This window comes from Phocoena phocoena, chromosome 3 (genome assembly GCF_963924675.1).
Source record: "Phocoena phocoena chromosome 3, mPhoPho1.1, whole genome shotgun sequence".
Lineage (NCBI taxonomy): Eukaryota > Metazoa > Chordata > Mammalia > Artiodactyla > Phocoenidae > Phocoena > Phocoena phocoena.
This window is the reverse complement of record NC_089221.1, coordinates 105,423,543-105,451,307: the sequence shown is the minus strand read 5'-3', so window position 1 is coordinate 105,451,307 and position 27,765 is coordinate 105,423,543. Positions and strand designations below refer to the sequence as shown.

The 27,765-nt window shown below is 41.2% G+C and overlaps 2 protein-coding genes and 1 pseudogene across 2 annotated transcripts; all 3 read right to left on the bottom strand.

Annotated features, from left to right (window-relative positions):
- Window positions 1-806: 806 nt before the first annotated feature.
- On the bottom strand, window positions 807-1,245 carry LOC136120921 (large ribosomal subunit protein uL24 pseudogene; annotated as a pseudogene).
- A 5,293-nt stretch (window positions 1,246-6,538) lies between these two features.
- Window positions 6,539-10,381, bottom strand: SPMIP10 (sperm microtubule inner protein 10). The gene is made up of 3 exons (XM_065875516.1): window positions 10,296-10,381; window positions 9,606-9,714; window positions 6,539-6,774 (listed from the first exon to the last, which is right to left on the bottom strand). The coding sequence occupies exons 1-3, from the start codon at window positions 10,379-10,381 to the stop codon at window positions 6,565-6,567; spliced, it is 405 nt and encodes a 134-aa protein (XP_065731588.1). The 3' UTR covers window positions 6,539-6,564.
- A 1,736-nt stretch (window positions 10,382-12,117) lies between these two features.
- PHAX (phosphorylated adaptor for RNA export) lies at window positions 12,118-26,694 on the bottom strand. The gene is made up of 5 exons (XM_065874841.1): window positions 26,578-26,694; window positions 24,109-24,722; window positions 21,672-21,792; window positions 18,941-19,024; window positions 12,118-13,384 (listed from the first exon to the last, which is right to left on the bottom strand). The coding sequence occupies exons 1-5, from the start codon at window positions 26,671-26,673 to the stop codon at window positions 13,115-13,117; spliced, it is 1,185 nt and encodes a 394-aa protein (XP_065730913.1). The 5' UTR covers window positions 26,674-26,694; the 3' UTR covers window positions 12,118-13,114.
- Between the last annotated feature and the right edge of the window lie 1,071 nt (window positions 26,695-27,765).

Below are 27,765 nucleotides of genomic sequence, written 5' to 3'. Positions count from 1 at the left end.
CAGAATTCAAAGCCAGGTCAGGCTAACTGAAGTCCATGCTCTCGGAAGTGCTTTACGGATGGCTTTTAATTTGTCCCTAGAAAAGATATGTTTTCCTGTTTAAATGTGTTCTCCCTTGTTTTCTCTTTTTTAGTTTTCAAATTTTTACATAGCAGATGAAACTGCTCTGTGGCTCAGTAAACTGCAAGGCACTGATGACGGTACCCAAAGGGTTTAAGCTCCCCTTTGTTGATAAAATGCTCTCTTTGAAAATTTTGTTAGTTTCAGAGGCACTGAAGAATTTTTACCTTTTTAAAAAAGCGCAAACCAACAAAACATTTTTTAAAAAAGAAAAAAAGCTTTGTCTTTTTTTGAGTGATGCAGCAGAGACCTCTTCTGGTCAAGAAGGAGAAGTCTTAGGCAGAGAACCAACTTGGAAAAGGTTAAGGTGGAGAGAACTGGTACAGGAGAAAATAGGATATGAAATAGGTTTCATAGAAGAGTTGATAGTTATGTTGGATATAAAACTCTGACAGCAGAACAGAGAGGAGTGCTTTCCACACGTGTGGAGAAAAATACATGTTTGCTGTAATTTACAAAGATACGAGGATGTAAATAAGAATCATTTATAACTCCACCATCCGAAACTAATATTGTAAACATTTTGATGCACTGGCTTCCAGCATTGTTTTCTGGTCATATGCATTCTTTTTATTCACACTGGGTACACCTTGACTTTTCATCTAGTGTTCTATCACACACATTTTGCTACATTCTCCTTTTTTTCATTTTAACAGTTTTTAATGAAAGTTATATATAAGATTACTTTATTTGTGCATCTTCTCAATTGTTTCTTTCTTATGTCTGCCCTTTTCCTTTCCTACCTGGAGAGATTTGACTTTACGTTCAAGGATCTTTTTGTGGTCTTTGTCCAGTTTTAGTCTAGTGACAAGCACCTCGCTGGGGCGAATGCCCACGTGGACAGTCGTGCCATTAGCCTCCTCTCGCTGCACTCAGTAAGTATAGGTGACATACTTCTTCCCGTAAGCCTGGGCTACATTGCCAATTTGCTGCCCTTTGCAGTGCCCTCGCGTAATCTGAACTTCCTCATCCTTTTGGATATGCATGGATCGAATACTGTACTTCTGTCTCAGCTCTTTGGAAAGAGGGGGAAGACATAATCTTCCTGTGAATGTGGGAGGGTACATTGATGTGCCTTTTCTGGTTCTTGCTTTGATCAGAAGCCACAGAGGGATTGAACTTCATCTTGGCTGCTGGTACTTCAGCAATGGTCACTGTTTTGGTCACATTCTTAAAAGAAGAAAGATGTTTTCTGACAGCAAGGCTTTTATTGGTAAATCACATAAAAGCCAGAGAAGTTTCAGTGAAGACTTTTGTACTGGTCCCCATGTTGCTGGGGTCCCAGTTATGCACTGAGATGCACACAGCTTGGGGAGTGTAGTGCTGGCTCCATTCTAGCTGCTGCTCACCTTCTCTGCCAGACGCCCCTGTGTGGGGTACACCTATCCACCTGCTCTTGGTGGCGCCTCAGGCTGACAGAAGCTAATCAGTAAAGGCCAAATATGATCACCTATATTCTCAGTATGTGAAAAATATATCCATTGGCATTTTTGACCCTGGAAATCCCAGAGATTTCCCAGTCACTGGGACTAACCCACCTGGGCCAAGATGCAAGGAAATTTACAGTCTTAAACTGAACCACAGTGGAATGGGGAGTTTTGAAAGGAGGAAGCCAAAGGTACAAATTAGAATTTACATCTAAGAGAGTGACATTAGATGAGGAATAATCTGAAAGAGAATCACTTCCTGGGACATAACCTAGGGGTCACACAAAATTAGAGAAAATTAAGTAGGACAGAATAATTGATACCATAGGGTGAGGAGACTGTCACTGGGCCAGACCTCACAATTAGCACAATTGGATGAGAACAATATACTCAGGTGTTTTCATGAGGCAAGAACCAAGCACTGTACATTGCTCAGTGCAACCCTTTTGTTGAAGGTTTTTTTTTTTTTCGGTTTATTCCTAGAGATGTACAAAGACCCTACTCAAATGAGCTTCTGCAGTTCTAGGCACCATTTCATAGAGAGGTGAACCTCTTCAGGATGTCCTGCAGCATTCCTATTCCTCATTGCTGTGAAATTGAGCCTCAGGTGTCACCTTGGATTTTAAATTCTAGTTGAGTGGTATAAACACAGAGAAGTATCTCGAATTTTAACTTAAAGATCTTGCTGATAATTATCCCACCACCAGCCAAATTTTCTTTTGTTTTCAATGGAAGAGAAAATAATGGAGAAATACTTGACAGGAACATAGTCCTGTCAATGCTTACTCTTGAGAAGAAGTGGGTTAGTTGGCTCAGGTCTATTTTAGAGGCAAAGTAGGAAATTATAGGAAGCAAAAATCTTCAATTTATCCTAAATAGCTTTTAAAATTCAGAACTGCTTTTTTCTTTTTTTCTTAAATTAGATGTATAAATTGTCCTCCTGGCAATTTCTCAAGTTTGGACTGAAGTGTGGGTAGAATGACATAATTATATAAATTATATTTCACAGTTTTCTTCCTCACATACCTTTATTTAGGCTCTAGTACTTGTCAGTTGAGGAGACAGATATATTCTTTTTGATTTGTTTCTGTTTTCAATTTATTTGCTTATTTATTTTTGGCTGTGTTGGGTCTTCGTTGCTGCCTGCGGGCTTTCTCTAGTTGTGGTGAGTGGGGGCTACTCTTCGTTGTGGTGCACAGGCTTCTCATTGCAATGGCTTCTCTTGTTGCAGAGCATGGGCTCTAGTACGTGGATTTCAGTAGTTGTGGCATGCAGGCTCAGTAGTTATGGCTCATGGGCTCTATTGTGCAAGCTCAGTACTTATGGCACACGGGCTCAGTTGCTCCACGGCATGTGGGATCTTCCCGGACCAGAGATCGAACCTGTGTCCCCTGCATTGGCAGGCGAATTCTTAAGCACTGTCCACCAGGGAAGTCCAAGACAGATATATTCTAGTATCTCTTCTAGTTCTTCGGACTGGGCTTTATGTTCTCTTGAGAACTTGGATCTAAAGGACTACGGGATTCCTTAGAACAATTTTTAAAAGGCTAGAGTTTCACTTCCAGCATGACAAGGTGAGGAGCTCTTCAGACTCACTACCAAAAAAAAATCAGTAATAATTATAAAAGGACAGCCATTTAAAGTCTCTGGACATGGTCCTGGGTACATACAGCAAATGAAGAAATATTTATTTAATGAAATCTCCTAAAGCTCAGTGAACCCTGAGGTGTTTGATCCAGGACCCACTTCTCCCCTCTCCCCTCCCAGCTCACCATAGTGGAAACTCTACTACAGAGTGGTACAGCCAAGAGCACAGGGTTCCTCTCCGCACAGATCCCAGGTAGAGGGCTGTCTTCCTAGGCAGGGCAGGATATCAGCATTTCTCATCCTGACCCCAGCTACCTGTTTCTGAAGCTAAGTTCTATGCAAGTGTGGCCAAAAGGTGGGGGACTCCTTTTTTTTTCTGCTCAGCCCCAATTCATGGGATGGAAGCTCTGCCTTGGGCGTAGAGGCTCTGAGAATACTGGGGCCCTACTTCTCCTTGTCCCAGATCATAAGGTGGCGGTTCCACACTGGGAGAGACAAGCTGAGAAGACCTGAAGCTGAAACCAAGCAGGACCCTGCAGAGCCTTCCTAGGTACAAAAGCCCCTCTGTGTCTCCCATTTCTTGTTTGTAGAAAAAGGCTTTGGTCTCCTAGGCCTTCCCAAAGTTCCAAAGAGCAGGCACAAGCAGTTATTAATTAGGGAAGTGAGGGAATGCAGAAACACAGGAAAAGCAGTCAAGAAACAATAGTTCAGCAGTAAAACAGAGTCCTAGTTCTTCCTCAAGGGATATATACAACAATCTGACACATATCTTTGGGTTGTTCTGCAGGGACAAAGACTCCCACCCAGGCTGAGGATGGTGACTACATGCTGACCACAAGCACAGAGTCCCCATACTGGTTGGAACCAGGTTGGTGAATAAGATTCCTGAAACAACACTCTGTTAGCAACCACCAACCAATCAGAAGAAAGTCATACCCACTGCAACCCTCACCCTGAATGTTGCCTTTAAAAACCTTTCCCTGAAAGCTATTGGGGAGTTTGGTTCTTTTGAGCATGAGCTAGCTGCCCATTCTCCTTGCTTGGTGCCTACAATAAATGCTGTATTTTCCTTCACCACAACCCAGTGTCAGTCAATTGTCAAGTGGACCCAACTTCAGTTCAGTATCACTTAAATTACCTTCCTTAATAATTTATTTATGCTTTCTTTACTGATTTTTAAGTTGTTATTAGATGCACAGCTCTATCTTTTTTTGTAATAGTTTCCTTGGTGCTGTTATCAGATATGAACGCTTGGCTGAATGAAGCATAGCTTAGACCCACTATGGTCTTTTTAAAAAAAGAAATTCTGGTAAAATATATATGACATAAAATTAATGATTTTTACCCTTTTTGAGTGTACAATTCAGTGGCATTAAATACATTCACCCTGTTGTGTAACCATCCATCTACAGAACTTTTCATGTCAAACTGAAACTCTGTACCCTTTAAATGATAACTCCCCATTCTCCCCTCTTCTGTAGCCCTTGGTAACTAACTACCATTCTATTTTCTATCTCTAAGAATTTGACTACTCTAGGTATCTCATATAAGTGAAATCACACAATATTTGCTTTTTATGTCTTATTTATTCACTTAGCCTGTTGTCAAGGTTCCCCATGTTAGAACATGTAACAGAACTTCATTTTATGGCTGACTAATAATCCATTCCATTACATTCATATACCATATTTTGTTTATCTGTAGGGAAACAAAATTTGCCACCCTAAAATGTCTCTGGCATGCTGATTATTTCAAGCTGAAAGCAATCAAGGCCCAGAAGACTCAGGAAGAACTTTTGACCTTCCCCCTAAGTGCCTAAAGGAATTTAGATAGAGGGCCGATTACAGGAATAGAGCTATCATCAGAGATGTCTGCAAAGAACATGAGCTAGATGTGGTGGGGGAAACTCTTAGAGATCACAGGACACCCTGTGTCCCACTGTCTCTGCAGGCCCAGCAAACATTTACCAAACTTTTACTTTTCCATCTCCATGTCAATTGCCTTCCTCCCTTTGAAGTCCCAAATCACTATTTCCAAATCCTCTTCTGTCTTTAGCTGAAGGTGGTATTTAAAGTGAGGGTTTCAGGGACTTCCCTGATGGCTCAGTGGTTGGGAATCCGCCTGCCAATGCAGGGGAGACAGGTTCGAGCCCTGGTCCAGGAAGATCCCACGTGCCGCAGAGCAACTAAGCCCGTGCGCCACAACTACTGAGCCTGTGTGTCACAACTACTGAGCCCGTGCTCCTAGAGCCCTTGCTCTGCAATGAGAAGCCATTGCAATGAGAAGCCCGCACACCGCAACAAACAGTAGCCCCCGCTCACCACAACTAGAGAAAAGCCCACGCGCAGCAAGGAAGACCCAACGCAGCCATAAATAAATAAATACAATTTAAAAACAAAGTGAGGGTTTCAGTCATTTGGGTGAGTTACTCAGTTTTCCTGGGCCTCTCCCATGTATACATGTTATTTAACTTTTGTTTGACTTTCTCCTGTTAATCTGTCTCATGTCAATTCAATTCTTAAGCCAGTCAGAAGAACCTAGAAGGGTAGAGGAAAATTTCTTCCTCCCCAACAATCCATTCATCCGTTGATGGACATTTGACTTGTTTCCACCTTTTGGATATTATAAATAATGCTGCTATGAACATTGGTGTACAAATATCTGTTCAAATCCCTGCTTTCAATTCTTCTGGGCATATACCTAGAAGTGAAATTGCTGGATCATAAGGTAATTCTGAGTGTAATTGTTTGAGAAGCCACCATACTGTCTTCCACAGTGGTGCATCATTTTTGCATACAGTGATTATTATGTCTTAAGTTACGTGAATCAATCCTTCACTATAGGAAACTGACACTTGGATACACTGAACCAATATGGAGACATGTGTCTCAGCTAAAATTGTATGACGTATCACAGAGTTGTCTACTAACACTTCTAATAACCATGCTGATTAGCTGCCGGTCTCTATAGCCTCAGAGGGGGGTGTTGGTGCAGTGGAGCAGAAGGAAGGGTGTTGGAGCAGTCAGAAAAGAAGCAAAAAGAATTCCACATCCTGCAACTCTATTTCAGTTTGGCTTTCTTGACACTGAGTTTTGGAGGGGATGAATAATAAGGGTGGAATGAGAAGGAGAGAAAGGTAGAGGAGTGTGGTAAGGTTAGATGGTAGGACTGGATCCATCTGCTGTTTCTTAACTACTTGGTGTGAAATTAATTTCAGTGAGACAGTTTTCCTTGTTCCCCCACGTCATCTCAGATATTCTCACAGCCTATTTCCTTTCTAAGCTAGTATAATTTAAAGAGTATGCAGTTGACTTATAGCCTTTGAACAAATTGAACCTATAGGCAAGATACAAATGTACAAGAGCTTAAACATTATGGGAGAGAGAGAGAGGGAGAGACTGAAATACTTTATCATTTTATTCTTCTTTCATCAGACCAGTCGCCTCCTGAAGCCATGGGAAATCACAGTGCTTTGGTACCTGGAGAGAGGTGAATGCAGAGGCATATCTGCAATTTTTATTTCTGGTGGGACTTTCTTCAAGACAACTTTACGATCTTCCCCATGGCAAAGCCTTTCACTGTGATTCAAAAACAGAGAGTCTTCCAAAGGGCCGGCATGGATCCCACATGCTTCTGCATGCTAAAAGAAAAAAAATATGCTGTATATCACACCAAAAATCACCTTATTAGGGACTTCCCTGCTGGCGCAGCGGTTAAGAATCCACCTGCCAATGCAGGGGACATGGGTTCAATCCCTGGTCCAGGAAGATCCCACATGCCGTGGAGCAACTGGACCTGTGCACCACAACTACTGAGCCTGCGCACCACAACTACTGAGCCCGCGTGCCACAACTGCTGAGGCCCGCGCGCTTAGAGCCCGTGCTCCGCAACAAGAGAAGCCACCGCAATGAGAAGCCCGTGCACCACAGCAAAGAGTGGCCCCCATTCGCTTGCTGCAAATGGAGAGGACCCTCGTGCGACGACGAGGACCCAACGCAGAGAAAAATAAATACATTAATTTTTTAAAAACCCCACTTTATTAGATTAAGATGGAAGTTGCCCAACAGTTTTTCTAACTGTTCCTGTTGAGAAGGAAGGTCTAGTGGGCAGAGCAATATCCCTTTTTCAAAAGCAGTGCTCTCTCACTGGTGTCTTCCGACCAACAGGAAGAGCCAGTGGTGTGGGCTGCAGACTATAAACTTGGAGTCAGATCACTGACTTTTAGCTTCACTACTTTTGTGTTCTTGTACAAGTCATTGACCTACCGTGAGACTCAGTTTCCTCAGACATAAAATGGGAATCATTAAAGGATTCTTTGAGTGTTGAATAAAACATTCTACGTGAATGAAAAAACTTTCGCCAACTACTAAGGAAGAGAGCTGCACAGTACGCAGCTGCTGCTGCACCCTGCTGCTGGGTAGATAACAGCTACTTAAGATTATCTTAGTTGTACATCTATTTCTGATTCTTTGATACTGCTGAACAGCAGTCTGGCCTGGCCTTGGGGTGCAGCTCCCTCTCTCCTATGCTGTGTTCTCATGTTGTTAAAGAGCTATATCATCAGGAAAAATGGTAAAATGAAAAGAAAGCATAGCTGGCATTTATTCAGTGCACATTCACTTCATTGTAATTCTCATTTAATTTTCACTTTTACTCTGTGAGGTAGAATATTCCATACACCAGTCGCTAATTATATTTTTTACATTGTTAGGAACACTGTCCACTAAATCCGAGAAGTGAAATAACAATGAAAGAATTATGCTGACTTATAGCTCTAAAGAGTAAGGGCAAGACTAACAGAAATGTTTTGATGCATTCAAAACAGTTCTTCATTATTGACTTCAACTCAAAGTTTATACCCTATAGTTCTAGTAAATGAAATATATAAAGTCAGTACTAATATTGTCACCATGCTAAAGCTACTTAGGACATTGAAAATGACTTGATAAGCCACTAAGTTACATGAAATACAGCCCAATATTAAGATATTAGAAAGTCTTAATAACCATACAAATTTGATGTTTAAGTCTGGTATTTGAATCGTGATTTCCTTAGTTTCATATTTGTTTTCAAAATATCAGATAAAAGTACATATAAAATAATCGTCTCAAGGCAAATGGCAGCCTCATTTCTTACATTGTATGTATGCATTTTATAAGAAAATAATTGAGCCATATTTTTATATTTTGTATATCATATAATATTCATATTTTATAATCTCTCTGTCTTCACAAAGTACATTCTTACTCAACATTAATTCCTTATCCTTTAGAAATTTGGAAATTAGTTATATAAACACATTTCTTCCTAGGAATCCTAACATGAAATCTCCTCTTATTGTCTGATTCTTACAAAATATTATAATCTCCTTTAAAGAAACAACTTACCTTTTCACAAGTGAATGGTCAATCAATCTGAATTTGGAAAATGTTTTGAAACAACTGACTACTGAATCAGAGCATTGAGTGGGCAAGGAGTCTTATCTGTAAATCTAGCCAAACCGTTCCCATAGCTCTCAACCTGAGTGTGCAATACAACTGTACAAATACACGCTCTGTGAAGAACAGACTTGTGGTTGCCAAGGGGGAGGGTGGAGGGGGGAGAGTTGGATTGGGAGTTTGGGGTTAGCAGATACAAACTATTATATATAGAATTGATAAACACGGTCCTACCGTATAGCACAGGGAACTATATTCAATATCCTGTGATAAACCACAATGGAAAAGAATATAAAATATACATATATATATATGTATAACTGAATCACTTTGCTGTACAGCAGAAATTAACACATTGTAAATCAACTATACTTCAATTAAAAAAAAATACATGCTCTGTACTGTAGCTTTAATGTTAATGGCACCTACTTCTGATGAACTTAACAGCTGTGAGTTGCCATTATGTAGAGAAAAAGGTAGACACGTTTATGAAATCTTTTGGTTTATCTATTTTAAGTTTGTAATTGGGTTATTTGAATAGATATTGCTATTTAACTTTTGTTTGCAAGTTTATGTGAAGGTGCATCAAATAGTTTTTGTCAGAACAGAATGGTGGTTGTTGGGGCCTGGGAGGAGGAAGAAATGAGACAAAGGGTACAAATTTTCAGTTTTAAGAAGAATAAGTTCTAAGGGTCTAATGTTCAGCACAGTGACTATAGTTAATAATACGGTATTATATACTTGTAAGCTGCTGAGAGTAGACCTGAAGCACTCTCACTGCAAGAAAAAAAGAGTCAACAATGTAAAGTGATGAATGTGTTATCTTGACCTTGGTAATCACTCCACAATGTATATAGCAAAGCATCACATTGTATACTTTAAAGGTACACAATCATATTTGTCTATTATTCCTCAATAAAGCTGAAAAAATGAAAACTAAATTTCAAAGCAGCTTTTGTAGAGTTATATATGTCTATTCACAGATATGTTAAATAGTATAGGTTTTTTATTATAAATACCTATAGGAAAATACCTTCAGATTCACATTCCTGAATTTCATGTTCTGTTTCCAAGGCATTACATAACGTCTTGGGATCATCCCGTGCTTTAATGAAAACCGTGGCAAATGAATCTCACCACACCTGAAGATTAGGAAAAAGCAAGAAGAAAGGATATATTGTGAGCTAAATTCAATTATTTTAGCTTCATTTTACAGAATGGAAGCAATTGTGTCTGTGAGGTTTGGACCCTCGCAGATGCAGCACAGAGCTGTGTCACTGTTTGAGGCTCACCTGGTAGATAACCAACCCATTAAATCCCCGAGTATCACCAAGATCAAGAGTCTGGGTTGGGTACCTGTAGCTCTAACTGCACGCTGTCCTTTACAATTTGCTCATGATGTTCACTTTGGCCTGACTTTATGGGGGAAGACAGCACACCATGACCTACCTCAGGCCTACTCATTGACCTAAAGGAATCACTGGCCACTCACAAAAACCAGTAACTAATTTAGCTTCTGAATTTAGTACATGCCCTACACTCAGGTCAGACTTGCTTTCTCTGCACACACACTGTTTTGTTCTGGAACATAAAGCTTTCTATATAGATGCCAAGGGGAAGCACAGAATTAGCGTCCTCATCTATGTAGCTCCCAGACTGAAGACAAAGGAACAAAAAACAAACAAAGAAACCACCCCAAAACCCAGAACCCTTAAGTCCTCACTTAATAGCAGGCTTATATGAATTCTCATTAGAACAGCTGTTGGTGAGTTTAGGTAAGATAGGACAAGTGTCTTTGCCTGAAGCCATCACTGCCAGTAGTGACAGGAATTCTCATCTAGAACTTCACTAGTCTACTAGTCTAATTATGATGTCATTGCTGCCTCGGATCTAACAATGTTTTGCTAATTTCATAGCAACCCATAGCAGTTACTTTAGAAGTTGAGTGTGGCACTTAGAGCTATTTTCGGTGTTTTTAGTACACCTTGAGTACACCATCATTCTTATCACGAACACTTGAAAAATAAGGATGCTTGCAGATATATTACAAATTTGACAGATACTAGAAAATATATTGGACTAAAGAATTATTATTCACAAATAATCACTTCAAATTAACACTATTTACCCTTAGCTGATTTTCCTCTTTACATACTGCACGTGGTTGATATGTGTCCCATTTGTTTCACCATTACTTAGACACACTTCAAGGTGTAAATCAAACTTGCCTAAACCCAAACCAATCCAACCCATTTTATCTCCTAAGATTTGAGTTATATTGCAGAGTATTTTAGGTAACAAAACTCATTTTAATAAAGAAAGGTTATGAGTGAGGATGAGCACCTAAATTACTAGGCCAGAGACATGGAGGGTTATTACTGCTAATACTCCTAGCCAGAAGGAGGAAAAATGTTAGGCTGAGCAGAAAGAATGACTGCAATGTACACTGCCTTGGTGAGAGTATTAACTGAATACATATCCGGCAACAGTCTGGAGAGAACTTTCTAGATCTGGATAGTCAGAAAGGTTTAGAGAAGAGTAATGTCAATACACAAAACTTTACAGAACCTTAAAAACTGAAGCACTGGTGGGCTTCCCTGGTGGCGCAGTGGTTGAGAGTCCGCCTGCGGATGCAGGGGACACGGGTTCGTGCCCCGGTCTGGGAAGATCCCACATGCCGCGGAGCGGCTAGGCCCGTGAGCCGTGGCCGCTGAGCCTGCGCGTCCGGAGCCTGTGCGCCGCAACGGGAGAGGCCACAACAGTGAGAGGCCCGCGTACCGCAAAAAAAAAAAAAAAAAAAAAAAAACTGAAGCACTGGTTTCTATATATAACATTAGGATGTACTACAATCCAGAATTCTGGTTTGCAAATGTTAAGGAAATAACAATGATGAAAACAATCCGGGAAGGGGGGAATGAGGGAGGAGCAATCCACTGAAGATGAAGTAGCCTGAGGCATTAATGTCCCTCAAATACTGTAACTTTCACTAGAAAAATTAGCAGTATTTACATTTCTGAATGTTGATTATCTTTCCTGATATACTATACCTTTTTTTTTTTTTTGCGGTATGTGGGCCTCTCACTGTTGTGGCCTCTCCTGCTGCGGAGCACAGGCTCTGGACGCGCAGGCTCAGCGGCCATGGTTCACGGGACCAGCTGCTCCGCGGCATGGGCATGTGGGATCTTCCCGGACCGGGGCATGAACCCGCGTCCCCTGAATCGGCAGGCAGACTCCCAACCACTGGGCCATCAGGGAAGCCCTACTATACCTTTAAAATCACCTTACATAAAATAATCTCAGGGACTGTGGTGATCACTTTACAAGGCATAAAAATACTGAATCACTATGTTGTATACCTGAAACTAATGTAATATTGTAAATCAATTATACTTCAATTTAAAAAAATTCTTTAAATAAATAAATGGTTAAAAAATCTCAGGGATAATGTTTAAATACTTACCTATTTAAAATGTTTCTTTCCTAGGTTATAGCAATTTTATGAAAGAACATTTGAGATTAAAAAATAAAATCACTTGAAACTCATTAAGGACTGCCAGAACTCCACTTTTATTTTTGCATTCTTTATGAAAAAAACGTAACCAATTACCATTTCCTTTTCTTTCCCTGCTTACTTAGCTCCAACTTCAATGATCATGTATTTCAGAAACTACTGAAAGACTTCAAGTACACTGCTGCAAAGAATAGCTAATAATTGCTCCCTACATATTTTTGCTTAATCTATTTTGTAAACTGTAGTCAACTCCTGGAACATCTTAAGTAAACTACCTTTATTTCCTTAAATAAAAATGAATAATTTTAAACATCATGCAGATGAAACATTTTTAATACCTAACTTCCTTAACATAAGGTAAAACAGTCTTAGGCAGGCTGTCACTGGGAATTTTTTAAATGTCATGGTAATTATGCAGGTATGGATCATATTCAGTATTTAACATATGACCAAGGTAACTAATAAGAGGTCAAAAACAAAGTTAAAGTTAAGCACAGATACTTCTTTGAAAAGGTTCTGATGTTTATTTACTTCTGCACAAACAACTTAAGTGGGACGAGCCACTAGTATAAACCTATTTTTAGTCTCTATTATTAAAACTGCTTAAGACTTCTTAGAACACAGAAAAACTAAATTTGAATGCATTTGTAATAGCTTAACAATTTGTCTTAGGATCTTTTAATGGAATGTTTGAAACCAATCATAATTCACTGCAAAGATAAATCAGAAAAAGAAAACAAACTTTTGAATGGCATGTTATAATGACCTGGACAAAACTGATTATCAACTAGTAATGATTAGCACATGCAATAGACTGAGAAATTAAATCCTCTGCTATATACTTTTGTCAGACATGAGAAAGTTTTAAATGTTCTTATTGCATTCATCTCCCACATATTCAACTTTATTTAAAACAAGACAACAGTTCTCTCCAGATTTTTGGGTTTATCAGTGCAAAGTAAAATAAAGCAATCTCAGTAGAAATGGTTTATTACAATGTTATCTTAGAAAGGCTTATTTCTCAAAATGTCCTAAAAGATGTCCAAATCATGAGAATGATCAACCTCAATGGCTTCCTCTGCATCCAACTTTGTTTCTCCGTGTCCTTCCTGTGATTCATCAAGAGAGGCCAGGGCCTCATTTGTGTCACTTGCAAAAGTCTCTCGTGATGTATCGTCATCTTCTAGAAAATTTAGGCTTTTAATAGCTTGTTTCATCTTTTTTCCCAACACTTGTGTTCTTCTCTTCCTAGCAGCTTTTTTATTTTCATATTCCTTTTGATTTTCAATGTAGAAAATGTCCTACAATAAAGGAACAACTTTAGTAAACAAGAACTACCATTTATTGAAAGCCTGTTATAAGGCAGACTCTTTATATTATCTCCATTTTCCACACACAAAAAATATTAGATTCATAATTGAACACAGAGTCCAAGATATTTAATAAATCCTCATTCCAAGTTGAGAGGATGAAGCTATGATTCAAACTCAGCCTAGTGTTAGGTCTAGGGTCCATGCTTATTATACCATATACATCAATCTATAAAGGTTTTCTAAATAGAAATATACAGTAGAAAAATCATATTGTTTAGGATTTAAATAAAATATATTTTATCACAACAAAACAAAGTCTTTGGTATAATAATTTACTAACTCTGAAATGTCATCATAACCACATGTTATATGCTAAGAAACTGGCCAGGCCCGAACTGTGTGACTAAATATGATTATGTAACCTACACAACGCAAGAAAAATTCCAGCCCTTAAACACTGCCTGTAATTAACATGTGAGACTGTAAATCTCTGCCAAAAACTTTTATCACAAGGCATAAAAATGATACAGTCAGCACTTGGATTCCAGGGTGCCAGAAAAAGGATTTTATAGTATGAAAATATGAGAATCTTCTGGTACAGGGTTTTTCAAGTATGGCACTACTAAAACCGCAAAACCAAGGAATTCTTTGTGTAGCAGTCTGCTGTGTGCATTGCAGGATGTTCAGCAGCCTACCTGGCCTCTACCCACTAGCACACCCACCCCACCGCCAAACGGTGACAACCAAAATTACCCCTAGACATTGCCAAATATCCTCTGAGAGGCAAAACTGCCAGTGAATGAGAACGGTTCAAGTAGAAAATACATTTCCATTAAAACACTACATGGAAAAACAAAATAACTTCTGGGAACCTTGATACAGACAGATAATATAATTTTAGAGGGCACAAAAAAAAAAAGGTCAGGGATCTAAAGAGAAGGCAAAAATGATGATGCTAATACAAAAAAGATTCAAAGATTTAAAAGAGAAGCTAGTAGGACACACTTCTGACATCCTATTATATTCTAGGAAGTGACTCTTAAAAGCTGTAGCCAAGGGCTTCCCTGGTGGCGCAGTGGTTGAGAGTCCGCCTGCCGATGCAGGGGACACAGGTTCGTGCCCCGGTCCGGGAAGATCCCACATGCCGCGGAGCGGCTGGGCCCGTGAGCCATGGCCGCTGAGCCTACGCGTCCGGAGCCTGCGCGTCCAGAGCCTGTGCTCCGCAACACAAGAGGCCACAACAGTGAGAGGCCCGCGTACCGTAAAAAAAAGCTGTAGCCAAGTCAGTTCCTATTACATTCTTAAAGTGCATAAAGTGCAAATCCCTTCTTGTTTATAAAAAACAAGATGGAGGATGGTGAGATAAAGGGGGCCCTCTGCTTCACTAAATAGTAAAAGCAGCACACGGAATTAGCAGAGGAAGGAGTAAGGAACCCCGAAATGAATGCAATAAGGGAAAGCTTCAGAATATGAGAGCTTTGATGAAGAGAAGGAATGAAAGTATTTGCTAAAGAAATGAGGATGGGGGTGGAGAAGGAGGGTACATATGTGAGAAAAAAGCACAGGAAGGACAAAAAGGGTGAATTCAGAGGAAAATGAGGCCAGCTACCAATTCCTGAATGAGCACTTTTATGTGCCAGGCATTACGTTGAGAACTTTACACAGGTGTGAACTCTTTTCATTCACACAAGAACCTTATGAGGTGGGGATTATACTTGTTTTCAGATGAGGAAAGTGAGGCTCAAGATTAGGTATAAAGTCTAAACTCATAAATGATTTCTTCAAATCCATATTCTTAAACCTTAAACCTTCGCAAGAGTGTAATAATTCACAATTTTTTCAAGAGTCTACTTACCTTCAAGTAGAGCAATAGTAGAAGTATTTTCATTTTATATGGAAGCACATCCAAACATCTTGATAAAAACAATTCTAACTAGTACAATGCTTGGCAACACTAAATAAAACTATGAAGTTCCCCTTTTCCCTCCAAATATGGCAATCCTTATTTAAAAGGAATGTTATTCTCATGGGTTACGAATTTAAACAGAACTGGGATGACCCAAAGAAATGTCTTTGTGGCATATTATTAATGTTGTTACAACAAATGCAGACAACAGATAATCTGAGAGCAACTTTTTTCTCCCATCCATCTCTTTGTATAATTAACTCTGCAAGTTAAGAACCTGAAGTGCATACTATTTTCAGAGGGAGTACGTTATAGGTGGACTTAACTTTTTTTTTTTTTTTTAAACATAGTCAATTTTATTCTCCTTAAACCACAAAATAGAGTCTTTGGTTGTAAAAACACCACTAGCTACAGTCTTGCCAGGAGGTCCTGGCTGGGGAGGGGGCAGTTAGCTGGCAGCCAGAACTCCTGAGGGAGGGACCTCTTTAAAATGCTGACAGCCAGGTGGCGGGGCCCCCACACCAAGTCGGGGGAAGCACCCCGACCCTCTAGGAGGGCACCGGGCCAGGCCCCGGCGCCACAGCCACACGGCGCAGCGGCTGCTGCACAGCACCACCTCCTCAGGGTCCGCGGCACCGGCAGAGGGCCTGCCCAGAAGCACCACGGCCACCTCTCCATCCTCCTCCAGAAGACCGGGGCTCAGAGATGGCTCTGAGGACCTCAGCTCCTCAGCAAAATCTGGGGACAAGCGTCCCAGAGAGGTGCTGGTCTGGGGGCCGAGGTCTTCCCAGGGGGTCGGTGATGGGGTGGGCGTGGGCGAAGGGGCCTTGGCCAGGCACCCCAGGGGTCCCCGCTTCACAAATTAACTTCTAACTATTCTTACTTTTTCTTTCTTCACAAACTTTGTATTGTCTAAAACAAATTATAAGGCCATATACCGAAACAAAATCAAATGAGAAAAAGTTGAAAACAAGCCCACTCAGTTCAGTTTTGGCTTCCAAGTTCTACAGACTGTGATTGTTAGCAATATAGTGACAAAAAGAATAATTATAACACCATTATTTGGATGGCACATGAAATTACCTATAATAAAATTATATCTGCCTTAGGCTTTTCCCTCTAGTAACAAAGATAGTCAATCCACGCACATACAGAAAATTTGGTAAAAAAAAAAAACCAGAAAAATCTTAAAAGACAAAACATTTATAATCCCTTACAACAGACCAAATCATTGGTAACATTTTGGTGCTTTAACTGCCAGTCTATTGTCCCATGCCTCTTTTTCTCTATAAATTTGTACTTTGTCGTTTTAAAAAATTCAGTTATTATTGCATTTTCTAATTTTCTTAAAATTGCTTCACAAAAATAGAGGCTACAGGATAGCTGTTTTAAGCATGTCCCTATTAGTCAACATTCCCCTATTATTAGATACTACAAACGTTTGTTGTTTATTATAATGCAATGTTTCTGGTTGTTCAAGATAAAAATCTACTAACATTAAATCTCCTTCTCCACAATGAGTTAGAAAAAATGAATTTCAAAGATAGGTGATTCAGGTCTTCCCTGGTGGCGCTGTGGTTGAGGGTCTGCCTGCTGATGCAGGGGACACGGGTTCGTGCCCAGTCCGGGAGGATCCTATGTGCCGCGGAGCGGCTGGGCCCGTGAGCCATGGCCACTAAGCCTGCGCGTCGGGAGCCTGTGCTCCACAACGGGAGAGGCCACAGCAGTGAGAGGCCCGCGTACCGCAAAAAAAAAAAAAAAAAAAAAGATAGGTGATTCAGTGAAAACAGCATGGGTTTGAAGTCAGAGTCCTTCCTGTGTGATCTCAGACCTATCCTTTTTATTGCTCTGCATTTGCATATCAGGGTAATACCCAATGATAGACAGTGCCAGGCTGATGGTGAATAAATGTTATTTTCTTCTCTCCCGCTTCTGGAAATTGTCCAAGTTTAGTTGACAAACAGCTTTTCTAGACATCATTTTATTTAACTCCTTTATAGCAATATTAAATAGGCAGGGCACATATTAAAGTCTTCACTTTATAGATGAGAAAATCAAGGCTGAGGGAGAGTAAGCAATCTGCTCATAGTCATATAATCACTAAATGGCAAAATTAAGATTAAAACCTAGATTTTGAATCTTAGAGAATTCTTTTCATCACATCATGCAATATCTTTGAAAAGAGTCACATTTTGCTATCTAACAAAGACCCAAGAAGAATGTTCCTTCTAAGTACACACTCTGGTCAGGGGTTATATTGGGGGAGGAGGGAGAACATCATTAAGGTGTAAGTTCTGTTCTACCACTCAAAAGTTGTGTTCCCAAGGAAATTCACATTGTTATAAATTTATTATCAAAATAATTGTTCCAATGAGGAAAAAAAGTAGTTACAGAGTAGAGATTTCAAACGTGCAACAACAGTAACATTTCCTGTAGGAATTTCAGTAACAGATTTTTTAAAAAATGACTAAAAGTGAATAGCCAGAAAAAAGAAAAAAAACATTGAGCAGAGGCAAAATATGCTCACATGTAGCATCAGCTCAAGAGAAAAGGTTTTTATTTTTCTGTCATCATCAGCATTACATTAGTACGGCTAAAGCACATTCCTACGACCTTTATCACCCACTGTTATAATAAAGAGAATACAAAATTTCTCAAATATTGTAGCTGTTTTGCACATGTGTACCATCTCCTTCCTATGCAAGAAGATAGTTCTCAATTTTGATCGCATGTGCTAAATGCAAGTCATGTTCCTTAATTAATAAATTAAAAGGTAACTGAATTCTGAGGTGTGAAAAACCCACAGTGTATAAGATTTCCCATATGACATTCTGGTAATACAAAAATGATACTAAAATGCCTGGCTTCCAGTTTGTGAGGAATTAACAAAACAAATGTGTGAGCAGACAACAGAATGTGGTATATTCTATAAGAGAGCCATACTGGACTCATCAAAAGGTCTAAATCATGGAGAAAAATGTAGGATTAAACAGATCAAAAGAGATATAACAAATGGGATGTGGAAATCTAGATAGGATCCTGATTTGGGGAGGAAAAAAGCTAGAAAATACATTCTTGGGACAATTCAGGAAATTGGAATAAGGGCTAGATAGATACTGGGATGACGCTATGAAACTGTTCTTATTTTTCTTAGGTGTGGCTGTGTAGGATATTGGGAGATGCTTGTTGAAGTAATTAGGGCTGAATGTCATGATGTTTGCTCCTTATTTCCCAATGGTACAGAAAAAAAATTGTATAGGTAAAGTAAGAATGTCAAAATGTTAACCACCCCTGAACCTAGGTGAAGGATATATGGGTATTCATCCTGTTGTTTTTTCATCTATTCCACTTTTGAAATTTTTCATTAATAAAAAGTTGTAGGAGTAGAAAAAAATAATTACATGCTAAGAGACCAGGAAAAATTGCCATAAAAGAAATCTTGACCTTGGCTCTGAAAGGGAAGAAAATGAGGAGGCAGAGCTTTACCAAAGGAACAAGGTTTACTTGAAAAGAGACAATGAAAAATTGGTCAGTACAAGGCAGAGCAGGTAATAGAGATCAGTAGAAAATGAAGCTAGAGGCTGAGTGGGAGTTAAATTATGATGGATCTCAAAAGACAAGGACATTATTGTTTCTACCTTAATTTGTTCCTCACTGATACTAGGAGTGTTCTTCAGGAGATTCAGGAAAACTCCACCTGGTGTTCTTCTTCGACTACCATTCTACAAAAAGGAACAGAAAAATGATCCTGTGAAGACTCTTCCAGTGAATGGTCAAAGCAATTTTTAGAGACATTCCTAAGGAGGTATTAAGGTCTACAGTACCACTCCAGTTTAACTGCAGTGTCCTTCTCTCCTCTCCAGACTTCCATTTGCTCTATTTCTTTTCCCATGGCATGTATCACTTCTTGGCATACTTGAAGATACTACATTTATTCTTTACAGACTGTTTCCCTCCCACCCCCTACTACAACATAAGCTTCCTGTGTACAGCAATAAAGAACTGTACAAGGAAAGAATGCATGCACCAAAAGAAAGTGAATTTGGACTTGCATCTTCCCAACATTCAGTAGATTTCCATTAGCTCACTGGTTTTATTACTACTGTATTATTACTACAGTATTAAAATTTTGATATAGGGAATTCCCTGGCAGTCCAGTGGTTAGGACTTGGTGGTTTCACTGCAGGGGGCCTGGATTTGATCCCTGGTTGGCGAACTAGTATCCCACAAGCTGTGTGGCACAGCAAGAAATTTTTAAAAAAACTTTTTTTAAAGTAAAATATTGATATAATCTATAACTTCGTGCTCAACTGAATGAAAATCTAGGTACCTTAAACAGTGACACAAACAGGGATGCGAGTACATTCATGATTATTATAATTTGTTTTGTTGTTAACTTCTGGAACCTATGTTCACAGGCTGTTTCCTCACCCAGTGCTATCACTTCTAACTGGTTTCTTTTCTCTCCATTTCCACAGCATAACATTTAGTCTCTTGTGATGTTATTATTCAAATTCATGAGGAACAAATAAGAAGGAAACCATTCAATCTTCATCCTCACCCTGTGCTGAAAGCTCCATTAAATGAGATCTGCAAAACCATTCATTCTACGGGATAAACTGCTACTGCTTGTGATCTGGCCCCAACCAGAGAAGTGCTCTTTATGCCATTCTGGAGCAATGAAGTATTTTTTAACTGTTTTTTCATTTTTGCTTCCTCAACCCCAGAAGCCTCTTTAGACATTTTGTTTCCTATTCACTCCTACCACCCATGAGATTTTAATACTCACAGATATACTTTATATTTATCTGTGCTTTTTACATAACAAGATTTTTGGGTGTTTTACCCCCAAGAACCAGTTTCCAAGAATGCATGAATTGGGCTTCACTGGTGGCGCAGTGGTTGAGAATCTGCCTGCCAATGCAGGGGACATGGGTTCGAGCCCTGGTCTGGGAAGATCCCCCATGCCGCGGAGCAACTAGGCCCGTGAGCCACAATTACTGAGCCTGCGCGTCTGGAGCCTGTGCTCTGCAACAAGAGAGGCCGCGACAGTGAGAGGCCCGCGCACTGCAAAGAAGAGTGGCCCCCACTTGCTGCAACTAGAGAAAGCCCTCACACAGAAACGAAGACCCAACACAGCCATAAGTTTAAAAAAAAAAAAAATGCATGATTTAAATGAGCCAAAAGTAACATTTCTTTTTTTTTTTTTTTTCAATGAATTTATTTATGGCTGCATTGGGTCTTCGCTGCTGCGTGCGGGCTTTCTCTAGTTGTGGCGAGCGGGGGCTACCCTTTGGGGTGGTGCGCAGGCTTCTCATTGTGGTGGTGCGCAGGCTTCTCATTGTGGTGGCTTCTCTTGTTGCAGAGCACGGGCTCTAGGGCACGTGGACTTCAGTAGTTGTGGCGCATGGGCTTAGTTGCTCTGCAGCATGTGGGATCTTCCCGGACCAGGGCTCGAACCTGTGTCCCCTGCATTACCAGGCAGATTCTTAACCACTGAGCCACCAGGGAAGCCCCAAAAGTAACATTTCTGCTCACCACCACTAAGTAAATTCTCGGCACTGTGGTAAGTACTTTATATGCATTATCTCATTTAATCCTTATAATAGAGGATTAATCCCATTTTATAGCTGAGACTGAGGTCTGAGAAGTATCGATAATTTAGCCAAATGTCACATCTAGTAAGCCGCACACCCAAAATTCAAAACCAGGTACCCCAAATTCCAAAACCCATATTCTCAAAATCTGAGCTTCCAGTTCCCCCCTCCAGACCTTTTTCTTAAAATTTCAGCCTTAATGAATCCTATAAGAGATCTGTTGTTGACTGCACACTAACAGGCTACAATTTAGGTATATTTTTTATAAGTAAAGTATTAATTGCAAAAACTGACCATACTGAATTTTTAAATTTTTTTTTATACATTTATTTGTTTTTTATTTATTTTTATTTTTGGCTGTGTTGGGTCTTTGCTGCTGTGTACGGGCTTTCTCTAGTTGCAGCGAGCGGGGGCTACTCTTTGCTGTGGTGCGCAGGCTTCTCATTGTGGTGGCTTCTCTTGCTGCGGAGCACAGGCTCTAGGCACGCGGGCTTCAGTAGTTGTGGCACACAGCCTTAGTTGCTCGGCAGCATGTGAGATCTTCCCCGACCAGGGCTCGAACCCTTGCCCCCTGCATTGGCAGGTGGATTCTTAACCACTGCGCCACCAGGGAAGCCCTGAATTTTTAAATTATTAATGAAGGTTTTTTAAAGTCTGAAACACACTGTAATAATTTATAAATAAGAGAACCAACAATCAGAAACAAGGGCATTTTATTAAAAAATCACATGAAATAATACAAAAGCAGAAAGAATGAAGCAGTTAGTCTTACCATTATAAAAAGGCCACCATTTTGTTCAACTTCAGCAGTTTCCATCAGAAGTTCAATTGCCTTTTTGTTCCCAATTATCCTCACTACTCGGGCTATCAAATCTTTCTTTGGTTCCTGCAACCTGATGAGGAACAAATGAAGTAATATTAAACTTTTTATTTGTTGCAAAAAGTTGAGGAAATCTACCTTAGTCTCCAATTTAGTTCCTAGCTAGAATTAACTTCTTATTCTAATAACATTTGCTTTCCAAAATCCCCAATATTTAACCTTGGAATCACTGACATGGAAACATTCCTATCTTGGGTCACCCAAGGAGATCATAACCTCCAGGATCCACCTCAAGTCTCATAACTGGCATTTTCACTTTGCCTTATTGGATTATGGCATATTTCAAAAGAAACAGGCACACATAGCAAGGGGAATGGAAGCCTAAAAGCAAAAGAAGATACAACCAGTCTACTCTCATCAAAACAAATAGCAAACATATACCATGCTTTCTAAAAGTTAGCTCTCCTAACTCTAGAGATGTCTAAAAGCTTTAAAATGGATTGGATTTTTCCCTCATGGGCTCCCTGCCTCAGAACAAGGAAATAGCTAATATTTACCAAAGGCTTATTATGGGATAAGCACAATCCTAAGAACTATACATGCATTATATCTCAGTTAATTCTCTCAACAACCTTATGAAGTAGATATTATTATTTTCATTTTACCACCGAGAGGTAAAAACACAGGGAGCCTAAGTAGGTAGCACTTCTGACATCAGAGCCCATACTCCATAGAGATGAAGGAGCATTAATATTACAGAAGTCTTACCAGTTCCCTAACCAGCCCTGGCTTCTTTTGTTTCTTCTCTGTTGTGGAAAGAGCAGTAGACTAGGAACAAAGGGGCTAGACTTTAGTTCCAGGTCTGACACTTATTAAATTTGTGACTTTGAGCAAGCCACACAACTACTGGGCCTCAGTTTCCTATTTGTAAAGTAAAGGCTTTGGTTTACAAAATCTCTAAGTTCCTTTCCAGAACTCAAATTCCAAACTCCCTCAGTATTTAAAAAAAATCCAGTACGAGTATTGACAGGCTTGCCTGGAAAGTAAACACTTGTTTTCCTACTAGCTATATTACTCTTGAACCTTACCTGTTTTCAGATTTGTGACACTATTCACTAGTGATTTAGAGCTAATAAAAAAGTAAACAAAATTTCAACTTTTTATTTATTTACTGACCTCCCTGGGCGGCTTGCAGGATCTTAGTTCGCCGACCAGGGATCAAACCCGGGCCCATGGCAATGAAAGTGCCAAGTCCTAACCACTGTACTGCCAGGGAATTCCCAAAATTTTAACTTTTAGTATTTATTGTTAAAAATACATGAAATGGGCTTCCCTGGTGGCGCAGTGGTTGAGAGTCCGTCTACTGATGCAGGGGACACAGGTTCATGCCCCGGTCCAGGAAAATCCCACGTGCCGCAGAGCAGCTGGGCCCGTGAGCTATGGCCGCTGAGCCTGCGCGTCCGGAGCCTGTGCTCCGCAGCGGGAGAGGCCACAGCAGTGAGAGGCCCGTGTACCGCCAAAAATAAATAAATAAATAAAAAATACATGAAATGTAAATTTACCGTACATCAAGCAACTCTACTCCTATTTATCCAAAAGAAATGAAAATCTGTGTCCAAAGATGTGTACATGAAAGTTCATAACAGCATTATTCATAATTTCCCAAAAGGGTAACAGCCGATATGGATATGTGCGTGCATATGCGTGTGCGTGTAAATAAACAAACTGTTGATTCCTGCTACAACATGGACGAATCTGAAAAACACTGCAGTAAGTGAAAATAGCCAGGCACAAGAGACCCCATACTGTGATTCCATTAACATGACATTTCCAAAAATGCAAATTGATAGCAACAGAAAGTAGATTAGCAGTTACGTGGGAATAGGAACAGGAACTAACTTTAAATGGGCACGTGGTATGAGGGATCTTATAGGGTGATGGAAATGTTTTAAAAGTGCTTTATGGTAATCGTTGTACAACTGATAAACTTACTAAAAAAATCAACACTTGAAATGGATGAATTTTACCACATGTATACCATGCCTCAATAAAATTGTAAAAAAAAAAAAAAAATCATGAATGCTTGAAAGCACTCCAAAAAACCTACATGATTTAAAAGGATATGTTTTTACCTAAAGAGTTCTATAGCACTAAATGGAAAGAGTTGCTCAAAAGTTCATAAAAATCTGCAAAATTATTCTATCAGGTCTGCCCAAATTTAAGAACACCCAGCTATATTCATATAACCACATAAGCCTAGAGTTCCTGCCTTGAATTTAAAAATTTCAAAAAGGAACACCATTGTCAGTGTATTTGGAATCTATGTTATTTCTCATAAATGGAAGACAATTGGTCAAGTGCTCACTTGTAGACAAATTTAAATACTCACCTAAAAGAAATTTCATCAGCCACTTTCTCTTGAGAATCGTCCTCTGTGATCTCATATCGGCCTTTATAGTTCATTTCTAGTCTGTCTCCTAGTCTGTCTTTGACAGGTCGTTTCCTTTTGAGATGACCTTGCCCATTTTCCTCCTCCTTTGATCCCGTTTTTTTGCCACCATGCATATATTCATCTAGCTCTTTGTCTAATTCTTTTGTATGCTCTTGGGATTCCCTCTTAAGTTTCTTAGCAAGCAAATAATTGTACGTCTCGGATTCTCTGCTTCTGTCAATAGTGCCCTCCATTCCCAAGATACCAAGTTCAGTGGCCACTGCATCTTGATTCTGTTCCTGCAGCACAGCACCCCATATGTTGTTAACCTTCTTCCCTCCGGCAGCAGGCGGTTTCTGGCTGCTCTGGCCAAACTGAAAAGGCTCTGGTTTGGGAGGAGTGTTAAAACATTTTTGTCGTTTGCGCTTCCAGAGAGAGCTATCATCATCTGAATCCGAAAAACTCTCCTCACTTGAATCCACACTTTTAACAGTCCGATAATGTGATACTGGAGCACACACTGTTGCAGTACTCTGGAAGGGCCTCACTGCACAGTCCCCACCTAGTGCTTTCTGCAAGTGAAAGAAAATACAATCAATTCCATAAAATACATTAACTCCACACATCATGTGGTTTTTTTTTTTTTTTTTGCGGTACGCGGGCCTCTCACTGTTGTGGCCTCTCTAGTTGCGGAGCACAGGCTCCGGACGCGCAGGCTCAGCAGCCATGGCTGACGGGCCTAGCCGCTCCGCGGCACGTGGGATCTTCCCGAACCGGGGCATGAACCCGTGTCCCCTACATCGGCAGGCGGACTCTCAACCACTGCGCCACCAGGGAAGCCCCACCATGTGCTTTTTAAAAAATTATTTAGGGATTCAGCTGGACCATTTTGAAGGAGGAATGATCTTCAAAGATCTCTGAAACCAACCGAGGCCCTGCATTTCTAAAGGTCTACATGGAATTTCCTTTTTTTTGCCTGCGCCGTGCGTCTTACAGGATCCCTGTTCCCTGACCAGGGATCAAACCCGGGCGGGCAGTGAAAGCGCCAAATTCTAACCACTAGACCACCAGGGAACTCCCTGGAATTTCCACTTTAAAAGCCACAAATTCATATTTCTATATAGCTAATACAGCACTTAGTTCTAAGACCCCTTTTTAAAAATTTCCAAAGCTTTTAATTCTCACCTTTAGAAAATTTTCAATCTTTTAAGTTATTGTCAGAATGTTTGAAAATGACATACACGATGTTACTAGCAGTTAAAACAGAACTTGTCTTCTTCCTTTCCAAAGATGCCTGCCATGCATTTGATTACATCAACTGCCTTTATATGGTTTTGTGACTATGTTCCTTTTAGACTAGACAGTAAACTCCTATGTGTAAGAATCTCCGACAAATTACTTTTAAAACTGCAGAGTCCGTGGCATTAAGTTTACCAAGTCATGGGTCAATCTATGTAAAACAAACTGAAAGAGACTAAAAAACAAAATATTTTGGTACCGATTTCCTAAGAAATTTCTATGCAAAAGGAATCACCTTTGCTTTTTCAACTAAACATTAAAAAAGTATTTGTTAAGTTCCTAATATGTGCTAGAAATGGGGGTGGGGTATTTTAAGTCTAGAAGGTAAGTCTTCCTATTTTGAAATAATAATGGCACTAACACTTGTCAGCCATTACTCAGGCTCCACTGAATCCTGACAGTCACCCTATTATTGTCGTACTATTATCATTCCTATTCTAAGATGGGGACACCAGGCTAAATGTCAGAGGTCACACAGTGGCGGCGCCAGGATTCGAACGCGGGTAGACTGGCACTAAAGCCTTCTCAAAAGAGCTTGCTACTCAGTAGGGCGGCCAAGACAAACGCCTACTTAGAAACCTGGGAAGCTAACACAAAACCCAGTGCCACATTATGGCATGACGAAGCTACGTTCCAGGGGAATATGGAAGACCAGGCCTCTGAGCAAGTGATGAACTTCATCCCTGGTCCTCACTCCCTTTCTGCTCAGCGTGCACATGAGCGCCACAGGCTGTTTGCGGGCAGAGGTCCCCAGGTTCTACATTTTCGGCAAAAAAATGCCCTTCCGAGACAACCTAGCGGCGCCGAAGTGGGGAAGCCCGTAGGTTTAAAAAACGAGGAGCGGAGCACCGGAGGCGGGGAAGAGGCAGCCGCAAGCCCGACTCCGGGAGACAGCCCGCCTCGCGGAACCCGCTTCGCAGCGAGACGCCGGGCTAGGTTCGTACAGCCTCCTATCCCCGCAAACTCCCTCGCTCCGCGCGCCGGGCCGCGGGACGCCCGCCCGCCCCTCACCCTCCCCGCCGCACCGGCTCGCGCGCCGGGCCCGGGGACGACCACCCCTCATCGCAGCCCGGGCTCCGCGCTCCGCGCTTCCGGCCCAGAGTCACCCGCCCCCCTCTCCGCACTCACCGGCACCTGCGGCGGCCTGTCGCTGGGTGCCACCGTCATGTCGGAATCCGAGTCAGAAAGCTGCCCATCTTCCATGTCGCCTGCCTCCTGCGCCATCTTCCCGCGGCGCGGTGCAGCGGGCCGAGAGGGCACTTCCGGCGGGGCGGCGGGCTGGTCCGGCTGGCTCTGACTGGTCGGGCGCCCCCGCGAGGGGGCTGCTCCCGCCCCGGCCGCCGGTGGACCCAGACGCCTGGGTCGAGGCTCGCAGATGTTGCGTCATCATTGCAACCTGCTCGCTTAACGCTATTCTGGAAGAATGAGTCCTCTACTCCTGCAGCACTCTGGCGCGTTCCCTACCGACCTGTTTCCGGCAAACCTAAAGATGCGCCTGGATGGCAGCCATGAGGGATTTCTCCCTCGGCCTCACAACCCTCGCCTGGATGCTCTGGGCAGGCCTTCCTGCTTCCATTCTTGCTCCTCTGCGATCCACCGTGCATGTAGCTTCCCGGGGAACCTTCCAGACGGGACGTGAGGTCACCGCCTTGCTCAGACTTTCCAGGGCTTTTCTCCGCACGATAAGGCTTGAGTTCTCAGCATTGCCAGCAGGGCTGCGGGTGTGTGCCTGTCTGGTGTCCCCCTCCGGCTCTCCAACCACGCTGGCGCTGCTCACGTTGTTCCTCTGGCACCCTTTGTCCTTTCCCTGCCCAAGGGCTTTGCAGTTGCTGTTCCCTCTGCCTGGCTGACTCTCCAACACCCGACACCCCGTTGCACAGGTTATGCTGTCTCATGATTCAGGATTCTGATTAAATGCCACCTTCTCAGAGAGGTCTTCTTCAACCACCCTCACTAAAACAGGGTCTCTCCTGTCACTCTCAAACCCTTTTTTTTTTCCCTCATGGCATCAATAGTCGTATGTGTATTTAAAAATTTTTTTGTCTGAGCTCCCCACTAAAATGTCAGTTTTATTCGCTGTTGTTTCTTCCTGCGAACATACATGACTTCTTGTATGTAAAGACGGTCAAGAAATATTTGATTTTTTTTTTTTTTTTTTTTTTTTTTGCGTAAAGGGGATCTTGTTATCAGCACCTTTTCTTATTCCGCTATCTACTTTAAAAAAGAAACAATATTGGGGTCCAGAGGCTGGGACTCCGCGCTTCCACTGCTGGAGGCTGGGTTCGATCCCTGGTCTGGAGATAACAACCTGCAAGT